This window comes from Athene cunicularia, assembly GCF_003259725.1.
Source record: "Athene cunicularia isolate RWA chromosome 6 unlocalized genomic scaffold, athCun1 chr6_part2, whole genome shotgun sequence".
Lineage (NCBI taxonomy): Eukaryota > Metazoa > Chordata > Aves > Strigiformes > Strigidae > Athene > Athene cunicularia.
In genome coordinates this window covers 11039572-11055667 of record NW_020799106.1, presented here as the reverse complement: position 1 = coordinate 11055667, position 16096 = coordinate 11039572, and the positions used below count along the sequence as shown (strand labels likewise).

The following is a 16096-nucleotide window of genomic DNA, read 5'->3' as shown; positions in this document are numbered from 1 at the left end:
AGCCAATTATAAGAGACAGGCGTTACGCGGTGTCGCGCGGGTGTCGGGGCTCGGCGGTTTCACCCGTGGTGCCTATCTTGCCACCGCAGGAAACGCAGGCGAGTGTGGCCCGCTGCTTAAATCTACAGAGGTCTTTGCTTTCAAGAGCTAACGCGCCTCAGAGTCGCCTAAGCGCTCTGCAGGTGACAGAAAAGCTAGGTATGAAAGAAAAAGTGTGAGATGCCTTGTCTTCGTGGGGACACGGCGGTTCGGCGGTGACCGACTGTGGGGACGGGCAGCGCCGTGATGGTGGGGTCTGCCTGGGCTTGTGAGTACACGGGAGGGTTCACCCTTGGCTGGGGAGGGGGATGGCGATGTGAAAATGTGAAATTTGTGTGGAAGTCAGGGAAAACGTAGGTGTGTTTAAGGCACCTGCATCCAGCATTCCTGCGCCCCATGATGGCAATGCAGTTTGTACTGATACGCAGAGCTTTAAATAACTGTGGTATGTGCCCCTGCCACGGTTAGTTCTGAAGCCTTCATTGTCAAACTGCTAACGGTTCCTCTTACAGGCACGGTAGGTAGCCCTGGCCTCATGTGTAGGCCTGCCTTCAATATGATAGCGAGGTAGTTTCTTGTTTTATAGCTGTGGTTCTGGCTTGAAACACAGGTTGTATGATGTCATTAAAAACTATTCTCTAAATTTGAAAGTTAGGCTGGTCTTAACTTTAATTGTGAAAAATGACAGCTACTGTTGGTTTTCACAGAGTGTATTTTCATCTATGTCGTTTGTTCCCTTTAAGCTTCTATGAGGAACTTCTGTATCACGGCATCTTGAAACCGCTGACTGCACCCATTGAAGGAATGGTAGTGAAAGAAGGATTGTGCAATTACATGGCACCCCAGGGCATCTCCTCAGTTGTCAAGTATTATTTAAAACAGTCAGGTAATTTTTTAGATGCCTTTGTATGAAATGAAAGGTTTTAATGATTGTGTTTTTGATGGCATTCTTGAACTGTCTTTAAAATTTAAATCTCCAGTGATAATGTTCAAGTTCTTGTTTGTTTATGCATGTCTTGAAGTTGCTTAGATGGATAAACGTGTCTGGGAGCTCTATGAATTTACAGGTCCTGCAAGCACTTCACTGACTTCAGCAGAACTGCTGACATATAAAAGTTTCTACACAAATAAAGCATCTGGAGGATCAGGGGCCAAGCTTATTTTACACTGTTGGCTTTAGCATATGAAGGTTGGACCTAACACAGTTAGGACAGAGATAGTTTAGTGGGTGTGAGATCACAGTTGAGAAGAGTTTTGAGTCGCAACCTGAATGAAGTGAGTGTTTCATGAGTGTGTACTTAACTGTGATTAACTGAGCAACTGGGAACACAGTGGTGAGCTACATATCATGTTTCGTAGAAATGAGTGCTTGTGCTGTATATGAGCCTATTGTGTTGAAGGTCTTTTAGAAAAGATCATTTGCTAGTTTAAACTGTAACTACTGCATTAGGTGTAACGTGGCAGAACCACTCGTACAGTTTAGTGACTAACTGGTTTCAAAAATGTTAGCTTTATGAGTAGTCAAGCTTTGCTCCCATGATGTGATGTCTTTTTTTTTAGATCCCAGTCTTGCAAATAATTGACTGCATTCCTGTATTCTGATTTATGAGAGATGATAAGGGAGCAATGTTCTCTTTTTTGGCTCCTGGGGGTGTGCTTTGCTTGCTTACCCTCTGCCACCTCCTGTGCTCATCAGATTTTACTCTGACTTGGTTCAGCTCACTAAAGCCACAGTAAACTAACCTGACAAAGCGAGCAGCTGGTAGTTTTCCATCTGTTTACTGAACTGAATCATTCAGAAAGGAGTCAAATGAATACCAGCCCTAGCACAGGGAAGTGATGGGATCTTTTAAGCTAATGAGGATCCCCTCTTTTAATGTCATATGCTGGCTGTTGGTTCAGCCTGATCTGTGAAACTTTGCCCTAGGACTGTCTGTCTGCTTTGCTGTTTGCAAGTCATCCAGTTACTAAGGGAAACTACTCTGCCTTTTCTCTGTAGGATTCACTGTTACATGTATCTAACAATTTCTTTTTCCAAGCAGGTGCAGATGTCTTCTATGAACAACATGTAACTCACATCTGTCTCCAAGATGGGAAATGGGAAGTGTCCAGGAAAATGGGACTGCCAGAGCAGTTTGATATAGTTATTCTTACAATGCCTGTTCCACAAATTCTTCAGCTGCAAGGTGACATTGTAAACAGTAAGTTCATAACTCTAAATCACAGGTATCTAGCCCAAAATGTCAATTGAACAAAGAAACACTCAGCAGTCTGAGCTATCTCTTAATTTCCGTCAGAACAGGGTAAATCTGAAAATTATAGGAGGTGGGTAATTTTGAGGCAGTATGTGTGGCACATGGGTGGTAGTAGCTTGGTAGCAAAAATATCTAAGTAGATGAGTCAGTGTTTAATTTGATCACATTTTTTGCTGAATTCTAGAACAACACTTTCTGTAACTTGAAAATAGTTACTGAATTGAACAAGAGCCTCAGCTGGTCCCCACGTGGTGGTTTCCTTGTTGTTATCTCTTTGTCCACATGTCATGCTGATTTTCAGCGCTGCACTTGTTATGTCTGCAGTAGGGATGACCCACAGAGTAAGACCTGATTAACAACTGTGCTGTAGGGAAAATCCCTAGGGTGTTTCAGTAAGCTTAAAATCATATGAAATGCAGTGGAGGAAAAAGTCCAGATCAGAACTCTTTGGTCTCTAGTTTATAAGAGGAAAGACTCTCAGACCTTCCAGCTTGATTGCTGTTTCTAGCAGCCCCCTGGGTGTTGTATTCCCCAAACGTGAGTAAATCTCAATTATTCTTTGGTGATTTATTGGGGCGAACGTGTTAACAGTGCCATGGAGGCTTAGAAAGAGCGGCTTGGTGCTGAGAAAGAAGCTCAGGTCTAGACAAGTTTACTGGCTTAGGTGCATTGTCTCAGGTGTGAGGCTGCTGAATCCTGCTCTCCCATGCTACCTTTGTGCACAGTCAGTGCCCATCCACAGTGGGCTCCCAGCAGCGTTGTTTCTGGGAGGTACTGCCCAGCCTGTGAGCAGACTTGTTGTATTTGTTGTGAGACTTGATCCTTGTGGAATGGTCACCATGGGGATTTACAGGGCAGAGATCTTGATGCAGCTCTACAGGAGAAGGCTCTTGAGGGCTGATGCTGAGCAGAAGCCAGGAAGCCCAGCCAGGCAGAGCCATTTGACATGCACTGGGCTGTGGATTTATCACCTGAGCTACACTGTTGTACTGAAGACGTGCTGTGTCTGGCTAATAACCTGTCTTTGAACTCGGCGTGCTCACAGCAGCGCAGGGGCATCCACGTGGGTTGTGTCAGTTCTGGTCAGACAGGGCTTGTTGCTTCTCTGCTGCCAGCTCTTGGAGTAGACACTTTAAAATTTGTGGGTTTTCTGCCTTCTGATTGTAGAAAAACCACCAGTGCTTGAAAGATGAAGAGCTGACTTTAAATGCTTGGCTCCTTGTACTCTGCTGTATCTTGAATTTTAATGCATTTAAATATTTGAGTGTGGTTTGGAAGCTGTCTGTTAAAAGGTATCACAGCAATAGATGGTTAGAGTGAGCCAGGGTCTCCCTGAAGTTGCTTCATAGTAACCTGTGTGAGGGAAAAGAAGAGGACAAGGAAGAGCAGAGGGGAAGAGAAGGATAAATGGCAGCAGGACATTAAACTGCAGCACGGTGTTTTATGGTAGAAAAGGGAAAATTGATGTCTGAACACTGTAAAGAGTACTATTGTCATTACAACCTCTTGTTTTAGCTTTGTGCCTAAAGAGATAGATATCTTGTGAGAACAGGATGTCTCTGCTGTTCATTATTTTGTGAGCTCTCATTTCCCCTTGTCTCTTTACCATAGAAAGTAATGGTATCCCCACTGAATTTTCTTCATTAGTGAGTGTGCTCTTTCACTTCATACTTTGAATCATATGAGCAGGGTAAATGTGTAGACATCCTTTTCAGAATTGTATGTTTTCCTTTTAATAGCCACATGTATCATTCTGCTATATAAAGATACAATAAACTAATGTTAAAAACGTTGACTGGTCACTAGCTGAAGCACAGCTTTGCAAGCGTTAGAAAGTAAGAGGAGAGTGATGTATAACAACTATGACGGGTCGGGCCATTCCTCTGTCATCTCAATTTTCTCATTAGGCTCATTACAACAACCTAACGTGGAATATTACTTGGAGATGTTTGCAGTCACGGCTGACTCTCAAGCTACTTCAGTTTGATTAGCTCAGCTCACAGCAGGTGAGAAACCTCAACAGCTCAGACTGTAGGAGCATGTGAAGACAGGCATAATGAGGTGGCCGTTTGATTGCTCAGTGGTGTCATTGTTGGGGTAGATGACTAGGGGGGTGGGCCTGGCCCATCCTGTCCTTTCTAATGGTGGTTGATAGTGAAAGTCCTGGGAACAGAAGTAAAGTAGAAGTAATGTGTGGTACTGTTTTCTCAGTCTTCCTGAGGTTCCTCTAGCCTGCATCTCAAGGCCTTCCTCAAACAGAGTTGATGTCTTTGCAAATTGTTTTTCTTGATGTAATTTAAATCCTTTCATGTCCAGAAAGTGGGCAGGTCCCTTTCGGAAGGTGTAGTTAAGGTGAACAGTTCATTTCACTTGCTCTCGGAGTGCTGGAACTGTCAGATGCTTCTGCAATGCTTTTTCTTAATCTTCTATATAACTGCAGCGTTAACTGTTATCTGAGGGGATCCAGCAAGTTTTGTTTTCTCCCCTTCTCCCTATTTCTCTTTCTCTGCCTGTACCTTTTGTGAGACTGGCTTACAGATTTCCAACCAACTGTTAATTCTTCATATTGGGCAACAAGGCTGATTCCCCATTCCCAGGAGTTCCTTAGCACTGGAGCTATTGGCTCCTTTTCTGCTTTCTTTAGTCCAAGAAGTGAGAGAAAAATAGGTGAGGAGAATGAAGGTGTATCAATCCCAAACAGGGTGTAGATTTCAGATCTTTTTTGATTTACAGAAGGTCAGGGTACATGCCTGTATCTCTAAATCTCAACCTTATGTTGATTGCATGTCAAAGAGCTGAGTTTTGCTGACAGAACAGGGGTTTTCCTAGATCCACCTCTCTTGGGATTTAAAGATGCAGTTTCATCTTAAGCTTAACGTAGGTAACTGTGGGCAGCTGCTGAAAGGAATAGTTGTCCTCTCTGCTTCATGCTGACACTGTCCTGCTTTTGCCTCCTCTGTCAGCACTAGTGAGTGGCTACCACGCTGGGAGTCAGATCTGCTCCCTGTTTTGCCCCAAAACTGACTGATGGTACAAATGAGTCTGTTGGTTTTCACATGTCTGTACAAGCTGATCTGCCTCGCTGAGTGACTGCCTGGTTGCCTGCACATACGCTGAGGCTGCTTCCTTATCCGTAAAGCAGTTCAGTCATCTTCCAGAGATAAAATTTGGTGATTCTAATAGAAAACACATTTGTCTGTTCCCAGTATACAAACTAGCAATTCCTGATGCTCCTGGAAGGGGAGGTTCCTGCTCCTTGTTGCATACTTGCTCCTTGCTGTCACTCAGGGTGGGAGGAATCATTTTGCAACTGCATTCACTCTGCTGCTGAAATGAGGGATGTCTGGAGGTGGAGGGAGGGCAGGGCTAGCAATGGCAGCCTCTGTGACCAGCTCAGAGGTCACTCAGGCTGCAGGCAAGGGGCTTAAAGTGAAGAGGGGCAGGATATAGGAGTACAGATACCTTAATTGCTGATCTTGAAGGCCTTTATCATGTAGAAGACAGACACTGAAGAGAAATGAAAGATGTGGCTTGGTGCCTTGTGGTAATATCGGTCTCGGTCACCGTTGTAATTTGTAATGAGCAGTGTCAATGGAACGAGCTTTGGTTGTTTCCCCAACAGCCCTGTTTGACTGTAACTAGCCTTTACAGCACACGCTCCTTTGCTTAATTAGAGGCAGCTAGTTTAAAGATCTTCCATATCCTCTGTAATTTTTCTCCACTTTTGCTATCCAAGGTTGATGTCTGAGATACTTTTTAGCATTGGTTTTGCTTCACACTGGAGATGGAACTGCTATGTGTGGATCTGTGCCAGTTTCTATTTTAGCCACTGAAGTATAATTGGATCTATCAGTTCAAAGCAAAGTGAAGTTTTAAATTGATTTTGATAAGGGATTGTTAGCGTTAATGTACAGATAAAGGCTGTGAAATAAGTGAAGGTGCAAAGAAACAGCTGTGTGAAGTAGGTGATGCTTTGATCCATTAGTAAGCATTGGAATTAACCTTTGATATTTGTGCCTAAAAGAACCTGAGCTGGGGAGGTCAAATGACTAGCCAGAAGCAGCAGTTCTCTCCTTGCAGGAATTCACTGTTTTCCTCTTTGAGTCTCAATACTGATTCTATCCTATCAGTGCTTTCCCCTTGCTTGAGAATATTTAACTGTCTGAATATTGTATTGTTAAGCAGGGGTCCCATAGATGATTGCTATAAAGATACAGTATGTTTCTTTAATAACAAAACAGTTTGGGCACCTATGCCCATGTTTTCAGAGATGTTTCCTGAAATGTAGGCTCCTATATTTATAGTTGGGTGCTTCAACAAAAGCATCCTGCATATGTGTGTGGTGCAAGCTTCTCTTCACTGTGGAGCTGTGTCTACACCAGGCTGCGTGAAGGGCCAACCCCTGGCAATCAAGTTACTTTAATGTGGGTGTCTTTGGGTCCAGTGGCTGATCTGCTCTTCAATTACCAAATGTTAACTTGTATCTTTATTTCTGTGTCTTTAAGACATCTTTATTTAGACACCTTTAATACCCTGTTGCAGAATGCAAATGAGGTGAGGCTATTCAATTTGAAACAGACCAAAATTTTATCTTCAGTGAGATGGCTTGCTAGTTCTTGGGTTTGTGTTGTGGCTTTAAGAATGAAAACTGCTGACAGAGGAAATCAGAGCCTACTTGAGGGAGATCTTGTGCCTCTCAAGTTTTTTGGAAATAATTTTTATTTATTTACGTGATATTCAGAGAATTAATATTTTGAAATAATGACCCTCGCAAATTTTATGTTTAGTGTCAGAGTTTCCATTTTAGTATGTAAAGCTCTGCAGACTAAAGTTTTAGTGAGGCTGATTAGTTTGTGTCTTTTTCCTGTTCTTTAACCTACTAGTTGAACATTGTGATGCCATATACATTCAGGAGCAGACAGAATTCAGTGGCCTTTGGCAACCTAGAATTATCATTTTAAATGGACTATATAAGAAATGACTGTTCCAGAATTACTTCTGAGTGTAAACCCAAAACTTACATCAATGGAGAAGTTAGTCTCTATATGCACACCTTTATATATTTTTTAAAAAGTGTTTATCTATGCACTATACATATGTGTCTGTCTGTATTTACATATATAAAGTATTTTGTCTGTTTACTTGTGTACTTTGGTTTGTTTGTATTCTTTCACTTTTGCCCACATTTATCAATTCTTAACAGAAAGGGGGCAGGGAAGTGGCTTGCTTATGGCCAATCTTTTTAGATTAATTCATCGTTATTTTCAACCTTTATTCATTCCTTATACAGCTGTCATGCTCAAATAGCCTTATCAGTTGTATATTTAGCAATAGCAGAGATAGAAGTAGTAGTAATGCTGCTTGAAGTCAGAAGCTTTGAAATCTTTTGAAATAGGAAAGTTGTTGAATTGGTAGGCTGTGTAACAAGTGTTCTTGATACTAGTATCTGCTGCAATTACTCTTCACTGATTTGATGTGGTTGGTTTCCATCCAGAAACTGTGTGTCCTGTGTTTACTTGAAATTACAGTAGAGTTGCCAATCAAAATTAACCAAAAGAAAAAAAAATCTTTGCAATGTTTTAATTTTTCACCTGCTTTCCTTTCTTTATATAATATGTGGCATGTCAAGAGTTAGCCACTTTCTAAGCTTTTAAAATGGCTGAATACTACAAGTATTGGGTTGAGGCAGAAGGGGACAAGTTAGCTCTTTGCAGCATGTTTGAAACAACAATAGGTGGCAGCAATCAAATGATGTTTAGAACATTCAGTTTGAATAAATTAAATTTAGTGCACTTGTATTTGGGCTTTACATATTTTAGTAGTAAATATTGTGGTTATGCAGACATTAAAAGGAAAATGAATAAATGTTTCTGAGTTGTAAATTTGGAGTCAGAAAAGGAATATATTTGCTTATAAGAAGGATCTTTGCAAACAAAAGGACTAGATTTTGCGAATGTTTATCATCTAATAGTATTTCAGACATGTTGGACTTATACTGGCTGCTAATGTTTGAAAAATCCTAGATTTATATACCAGATTCTATATGATCACTAGGCAATATAGTCCTTAACTATGTGTTTTCAAATCAGATTGACAAACCTTTTTATCAGCTCTGGTTTTTAGTAAGACATTTGGCAACATGGCAATTAAATTACTGCAAATTCTTGCAGTCTTTATCTATGTGTTCAGAATGTTTTCATTAAGTTGCTTTACTTAGAATTTAAAATTACAGTTCTGCATGTTTAATCTGCTAATAAAATGGAATGGCTTGGCTTTTGTTTCAAACCTGACCTATTTTTTTTTCCCATCTGTGTGACTGTCCCACATGTTTTAAATAATACAAGCTGATGAGAAGATACAAGTAAAATAGGACTATATTTACATAGGGAAGCTTTATAGTGTGAATTAGGAAAGCACAACTCTAATTTTTCATGACTCCCAAGTTCTTGCTGAGTGAATGTATTTATTTTTGGCTAGCATGACAATAAATTCTGAAATTTGTAGTTACAGTTTCAAGTAATCTTACCATGTCTTATCCAAGCTTTGAGTGTGCTTGCATTACCTAACATATCTAAAATGTCTAGTGTAAACATGTACACTGATTTGTTAGTTACTTATCAGACCTTGGGAGCTGAGGTCACACTGTGCAAATATTGCTTTCCTGAAATACAAGTAGTTCCAAGTTTTGCATGAGACTAGCTGTTGATATTAATGTGGTCCTTTAAAAACCTGTCACCCATTTGACATGGAAGCATCCTAGTACTGACTGAGGTTGTGATAGTGGAAGGATGTGTGTTGGCAAAATTGGGCAATGCAACTGTGATAGAAGTGCGAGAGGCCGTTGTCTGGATTACCAGTGCTGCAGCAGAAACCCACAGCATCTTGCTCTGTAGTGAAACCCTCTGTCCTTGCCAGTGGGAGAGCTGTTTGCACGATGCAGCCAGACAGAATACAGATTTCCTTAGCTGTAACCTAACAGTTATGATGAGCAGTTCTCTGTTTCACCTCCGGCTTTGACTTTCCCCTGTGATTCGGTGAATGTCATCCTGTCCCTGTCACCCACTGCTCGTGTCATCTCCACCTCTTACCTTCCACTGCAGCGTTTTGTCCCCTCCTGTAAATTGATCTAATTTGCTGATCCAGCAAGGGGGAAGAGAGAGAGATGTATTTATGTAAGTATGGGGTTGGTTTTGCTTGGTCAAGGAGCTCGATTAGCTTGTGGAACGGTCTGACAAGCATGAGAAAGCAGGCAGAAAGGAGCGGGTGGGACTACAGGAGCAGAGGGTCTAAGGAGGAGCAGTGCACGCTCGTCTCTTCAGCTGCTGCTGAAACCACTATGTCAGCCTTTAAAGCAGGCAAAGTTGTTACGTGTTCTCTGCCTTCTACAGCTCAAGTATAGCTTCCCTTCCTAGGGAGTATTTTTTTTTTTAAAAAAGGCTGCTGGAGCTGGAATTGCACATCAGGAAAAAAGAAAAATCAAAGTAGGCCCTGTGTATTCTTAAGTGTGTTTGACTCACCCTATTTTTAGGTGGTTTTTTATATCTAGAGTGCTTATAGTGGACTTGCTCTGCAGTTTTAAGTTGAACACATTGAAAGCCTATTGAAGGTTGGATAGGCTACCACACTGATTCCTGTGACCCTCTTCATCTGAGAAGCCCAATGTGCGTTAGCATGGGAGGTTTTAAAAGGAGAATGAAATACAATATATATGAGATTAAGGGCTACTTTGCCTTTTACTGTTGTCAGTCAGCATGGCCTGCCTTTGGTAGAAAGCTGAAACTTTGATTTTACAGATCTCAGAGTAAAACGGAAGAAGAAAGCAAGATACTGTGCTGGAAGGGGAAGGTATGCTGCATTTTGTCTTCAGACTTGGAGGGAGTGGGGCAGCAGCTTCCCAGTCCGTTAGATCCTTTGGCCAGACCAGGATGGCAGCTCTTAAACCGAAACCCTGCAGAGGAGGTCTTGCTCTGTCATAGCATTTTTTTATTTTTTTTTAGTGCCTGGTAAACATTGTAGAAACATTTCTTCCAGCAATCTTTATTGCTTGTTCTACCCTACTTCCAGCAAGTTAGCTGAATCAGCACAGTTGTCCATGGGACCACAGTAATGCAGGCCTCCGCCCCCTTTCCCCCCAAAAGGCAGGGGAGTTATTTTTAGCAGGGTGGGTGGTGTGATCTTCAGTTCAGCATGTGGCCCACAGACTTTACTGACTCACTATGCACTTTCAGCAAGGGTAGGAGAGCAGCACAGGGGCTGTGCAAGGGATTGAACAGTATGAGCAAAGAAAAGCTCATGAATCTGTGGTTTGAATTCTAAGCTTAGGTTTCCTGTGTAGTCCCAGGAGAGATTCAGAGCACCTGCGCGTTAAACTGGCCACAGATTGTGCTGATTTAGCTAAACTGGTTTTAAAAGTTACTTTGGACATGTAAGGCAGTGCTGTTTTTATTGTATTGATGCATTTAATTCATCCTGATCCGCTGTCTGTAATTACAGTAACCTGCACGTGCTTCTCATCCTGTCCTTACTGCCTATGTTGGTTGGCAGAGTGCTTCAATACCAGGGGCCTTGATTGCAGAACTTTATTTAATGCTTGTTTAGCCTCTTTATGTCATTCCAGTAGTGTATCTTGAAATAGAGAATGGGACCCCAGGAATATTGGATCAGCTAAACACGAGCCCGTGTGTGCATGCACACGTTAGGGTTTTTTCCTAAATAATAAAGGTGATGGTATTTGAACACAGGACATACTTGGAACAGAACAAATAAAAGCTCTAAAATTCGTTTATCCCAATAATAAGCATAGATACCTCTTAGTTTTTCCCAACAGCAGACAGTCTTTGGTACTGTCCAGGGATTGTGTTTAGATAGAGAAATCTTTCCAAATCTGCTCTTTGCCATGAGCCTAAAGGGGGGGAAGAAAAAAAATACTCTGCTCCTGCCTAAAATGTGACCAAACTGAGCAATTCTGAAACTTCTTTATTTATGTCTCATGGGACACGCGTTTAATGAGCTCATGGTTTCTGTGTTGTAAGAATCTTGGATGTGCTACTGAGAACTTATTCTTCAATAAGTCTAGTTAAGGCATTTATACCAGACTTGCATTTTTAGATGCTGAATCTAAAATGGTTTTGATGGTTGATTTTTGGGAAACAATGATAACATGCATCTCACCTCTCCCTTTGAGTAAAATCCTTTTTTTGTTTGATGTTTTGCTCTTGTTTTCTTTTTTGGGGGTGGGCGAAACACATTTAGAAAAGCTCTCTCTCCTTTCCTGTTATCACACCTGCTCAGCATACTTGGGAGAGAAATGTGTGAAGGTGACTATAGGCTGACTTTGACTTTTTATAGCCTTCATTTTCATATGAAATCTACAACTCAAACTATTGCTTTTATAGAGTTGAAAACCTTTGAAAACTCTGGTGCAGGTTTGCAAGCAATCTTAACATTTAATTGCTTGCTTTGGGATTTTTTTTTAATTAGTGCTGCAATCAAATAGGCAGACAGAAGTCTTTACTGGAACACGTTTTTTTTAATGCTGTGTGCATTTTAATATATTCTCAAAGTTTAGGCATTGCCTCTAGACTGGATGGGGTTTTTGTGGATTTCTAGGGGATTTTTTAATAGTTGCTGGCCACTCACACCACTGTAATTGAGACAGTTCTTTATAGAGGTTATCTTTACCTCCCACGGATACATATGTAAGTTATTTTTGCGGTCCACATCTGGATTAGAGCAGGAAAAAAAATAATATTAATTTTAAACTTAATGAGATTTTGGCTTCATGGTGTCAAACATAAAATTTGCATTGAGCTTGCAGTCAGCTTTTCGCACTTGGCATCATAATTTCCAAGAACGTATGGTATGCTCTTGTATTAAAAAACCCTCAGGAATAACTTACCCATAGACGCTTTTTTTAGGAACTAAGCTCTGTTTCTGTGCCATCAGGTGAGATGATGTAGATGGTAGAGATTTTTATTTTGTAGAAGCATTGCAGTGAGAATTATCAGCCTTAAAGGTGTCAGGTGGGTCAGCTCACTGATGTGGCTGGAAACTAACACTAGGGGAGAAATCCCACAATGTGTGTGTGTGTGTGTGTGTGTGTGTGTGTGTGTGTGTGTGTGTGTGTGTGTCAGCAGGGTGGTCTGGTTTAGTCTGTGACTATGTGGGCTCTAGAGCTGAGCAAACTGGAGAGAGATGTGAACCCCCTCTCTATTTACAAATTTGCAGTCAGGTCAGTTGAAGCTGACTGTGAAATTTAGGATACAGGCATGTTTCCTCTGTCTCCTCTCTTTCTGCCTGTTCTCTGTTCCTTACCAGATTAAAACCTGGGTCAGTCCCTTAATCCTCTTCCTCATGTGGCCAGCAGGCAGCTGTGTCAACCCAACTGAATTGTGGCTGGGGGGGGTGTGGTAGCAGAAAAGACCTGACAGCGCTAGCCGTGGTTTATGTTGTCGGAGGAGCTGAGAACAGTGTCCCTTTTCTTCTATAATTTCCAACCAGAATGTTGTCATATCCTGTTAGTATTTTAGCTGTGTAGTGTTTTGGATATACCTGCATGTCCTTAGAAGCCTACATTTACTGTTGGTTGCTTGTTCTTCCTTAGGATTTGAATCCACATTCCCAGAGATACTCAAAAGCACTGTGACTCTATTCTTAAAAAAAAATAAAAAATCTCAGATAAACTACTCAGTGACTAGTGTAACTCGTGCCTCATTTCAAGACAGAAAAGCTATTGATAATACTGCTTTCTTCAGGTTTACTGTTATTTCCAATATTTTGTAACATGAGTTGTCTTAAAGAGTTGGTTAATGCTGCTGGTGTGTTTGACAGAATGAACTCTGTTCTCAGACCTGTAACCATCAGACCAGCTGTGCTGTTCTGACCCACATGACTTAACCCAGAGCTGGCATATGACCGTGGGTGCTCCCCTGACTTGTGTTCAAAGTCTATGCGAGGGAGCGTGCTGTCTCAAATAGCATGCCCGGAGGTAAAGTCTTGCAGTTGTCATGTATCTTAATTGTTTTTTGAAAACCATAAATATTGTCTGAGCTTTATAATAGAAGTCACGTGTGAGGCTTCCCAAAGATCTCTGGGTCTTGAGTTCATTTATCTGAATTTCTGTTTTCTTTAGCAGTTAGTATCTGCTATCAGTTCTTCATCTTGTGATGTTTTGAGGGGTTGAGAACTTTCACATGTGGTTTGCAGAACAACTTTATAAGTGCTGCTTCACTTTTTTTTTTTTTTTTAATTCATATAATTTATAATGACTGGACTACCTATTAAAAGTATAACAGTTGAATGTAGTAAATTTCAAACATCTCCTGTTTGCCCCAAAGCTGGTTTAGGCTTTGGTTTTGCACCTTATTTTATTGACTGAGTACTGAAATTTTAATATTTGAGATGATGAGTTATCTCACTCCAGATAAGAATTCCTCATGTATGTAAAACTTGATGAAAAGAGGATTTAAAACACTAGTTTGTAGCTTATTAGTAGTTGTCATGTGGGTGATTCTAAGTGTTTGGATCTCACTGATCAGGATTTGCTGTTAGGGTGATCACGGTGGGCTTGAATGTTGGTTATGTTTCAGGAAGCACCATGTTGCATAGTGGTTTGCCCATTCTGCTGCTGTCCAACAGGGTAAGCAGTCAGTCTTGCAGTCCCAAAGCTTATTTAATTTAGAAAATGAAATAGGCCAGGTGAGAAATGAAGGTGTCATGGGTTGACTTTATTGGCTTAGTTGATGAAGCACTCTGTGTTATAGCAATGGGCTCAATTGCTACAAATTATTAAAAATGTAAAGAAAAAGTTGAATTTCCCAGGGCCTCAAGTAATGCTCTCCCATACTTGCATTTCAGCTCTCCCATACTTGCATTTCAGCTCTCCCATACTTGCATTTCAGCTCTCCCATACTTGCATTTCAGCTCATATAATTTACCAAATAAATCCTTGCTTAAACTTCAGAAATACAAATTTCTGGTAATGTGGTAATATTTTGGATGTCAATACTCCTTTTGCATTTACAGGAGGTTATAATCTCTTTGTGGTATGGTGTGGAATCTTAAACTTTTAAAAGTATCTCATGTTTGAGAAAGAGAGAGAATTAATCTTCTTCTGGGTATAAAAACTGACATTTCTTCATCTCTGTTGTTAGCACTTTATAGGGTGCAAGCACTTCCAAACATTTTCATAAGGCATCACAGAATAGATGCCTTTAGATGTCAGTGTAAGTCTGTTTGCATCATGCATGTGCTGCAGGACCCTAGCAAGGTTAGCATCTGTAAAGTTGGAAAAAGGTAGACTAATAAATCACCTATTTGTGATGCTGTTGAAGTGATTCCAGAAAGGTGTTCTAGTCATAATTTATGTGTTGATTAAAATACTGTGAAAGGTCATAATTTTGGCAAGCAAAAAAAGGTAGCACTTCTTAAACTTCAACTCCTTGAAGCTTTTGCCCCTTCATTCTTTAGAACTATGTGTGGTTCTTCTAGCTCTCTGATGATAATGGTCACAATGCCATGTTTTCCACTTCAGATACTGTGGAAGAAGTAGAGACACCATCAGATATTTGGAAAATGAGTGTAACACTTAAATTGTTTTTGTTTTGGGTTTTTTTTTAACCCTTAGGAGGTGGTAAAATGCTATAGTAATCCCATGGGAAAGAAGTCTGACAGTTCCTTTTGAACAGCTTCAGTTCAAGGTTTGTTAGGGAAAATGGTTAGCTTTCACCTACTGTAGGTGCTCAAAAATATTGTGGTAGCCTGGGGTTTTGGAACCAATCTAAGTGGGATTTTTGGGTCGTTTGTTGACCTGAAGTGGGGTTTATATTGATATCAGTTTTAACTTAATTTTTAAGCCCCTATAAATCTTCTGGCAGTGAAACTGTGCTGCTGATATATGTGTGTTTATAGGCAACGAGATGCTTACTTGGTTTCTTTTAAATTAGTATTTCTCCTTTTCTGTTGTGTTGCCTTTAGCCATAAATGTTATATCCCTACTTTTGTGTGTGTGTGTCACCCTGGCAGTAATTGTATTTTACTGTAAAGTCAAATATCAAGATATTGGGTATTATAACAGCTTGTGGGGTTTAAGGTTCAGTTTTCAGTGGGTGCCTGCATCTGCTTTTTTTTAATGGGATTTGCAAGGCAGTTAAGTCTGGGCAGAATTTTGAGATCTGTATTCCTGCTTTTTTTGGTGTCTTTGTCAGATTTAGCTATTAGAGTCAATAGTCACCATCAATAGTTGAAAAAGGCATAAACAATTTTCCAAGAAATGGTTTATTGTGGCAGGAGGAGGGCAGAGTTTGGCTGTACTCAGAAGTACAGCATTTGGTATGATGTACTAACAGCAAGGATTTTTTTTTTTTATATTCCATCTGCTATTTTTTTTGTCATCCTCTGGTAGGTTGCAGTTGATCTGTCAGTAACTTCCAAGGAACCAATTTTTTTCCCCCACTGTTTTACATTTTGAACATTAATACTTCATAGCAGTGGCTTACCTTCTTACAAATAAAAAAAGAGACCAGGGAACCAGGTTTTTAAGTTGATCCTTGATTGTATGTCTAAAATGGTGTGCATGATATGCATGTTCTAATTTATGAAAGTTGGATGAATTTTGGCAGAGAGGCCATTTGCAATCAGGTACAGCTTTCCTAATTTATCTGTGCTTTCAGAACATGTGCTATGCATACTTGGTTGCATGTCTAAATCCTTTGGAAAGTCTGAGATGAGAGATAGAATGCAAAATGAAAGAAAGTGTGATAAGTACTACTGTGTCCAGCTCTGGGGCCCCCAGCATCAGAAGG

General features: G+C 40.6%; 1 protein-coding gene across 2 annotated transcripts in view; it reads left to right on the top strand.

Moving 5' to 3' along the window:
* Positions 1-24: 24 nt before the first annotated feature.
* RNLS (renalase, FAD dependent amine oxidase) overlaps positions 25-16096 on the top strand; it is a 75609-nt gene continuing 59537 nt past the window's right edge. The window contains exons 1-3 of one of the 2 annotated variants that reach the window (XM_026851955.1): positions 25-198; positions 783-925; positions 2082-2240. In XM_026851955.1, coding sequence (XP_026707756.1) covers positions 844-925; positions 2082-2240 — 241 coding nt within the window. In that variant the 5' untranslated portion in view covers positions 25-198; positions 783-843. Of the gene's footprint in view, positions 308-782; positions 926-2081; positions 2241-16096 lie in introns of both variants that reach the window. The other variant, XM_026851954.1, reaches the window with a different exon arrangement.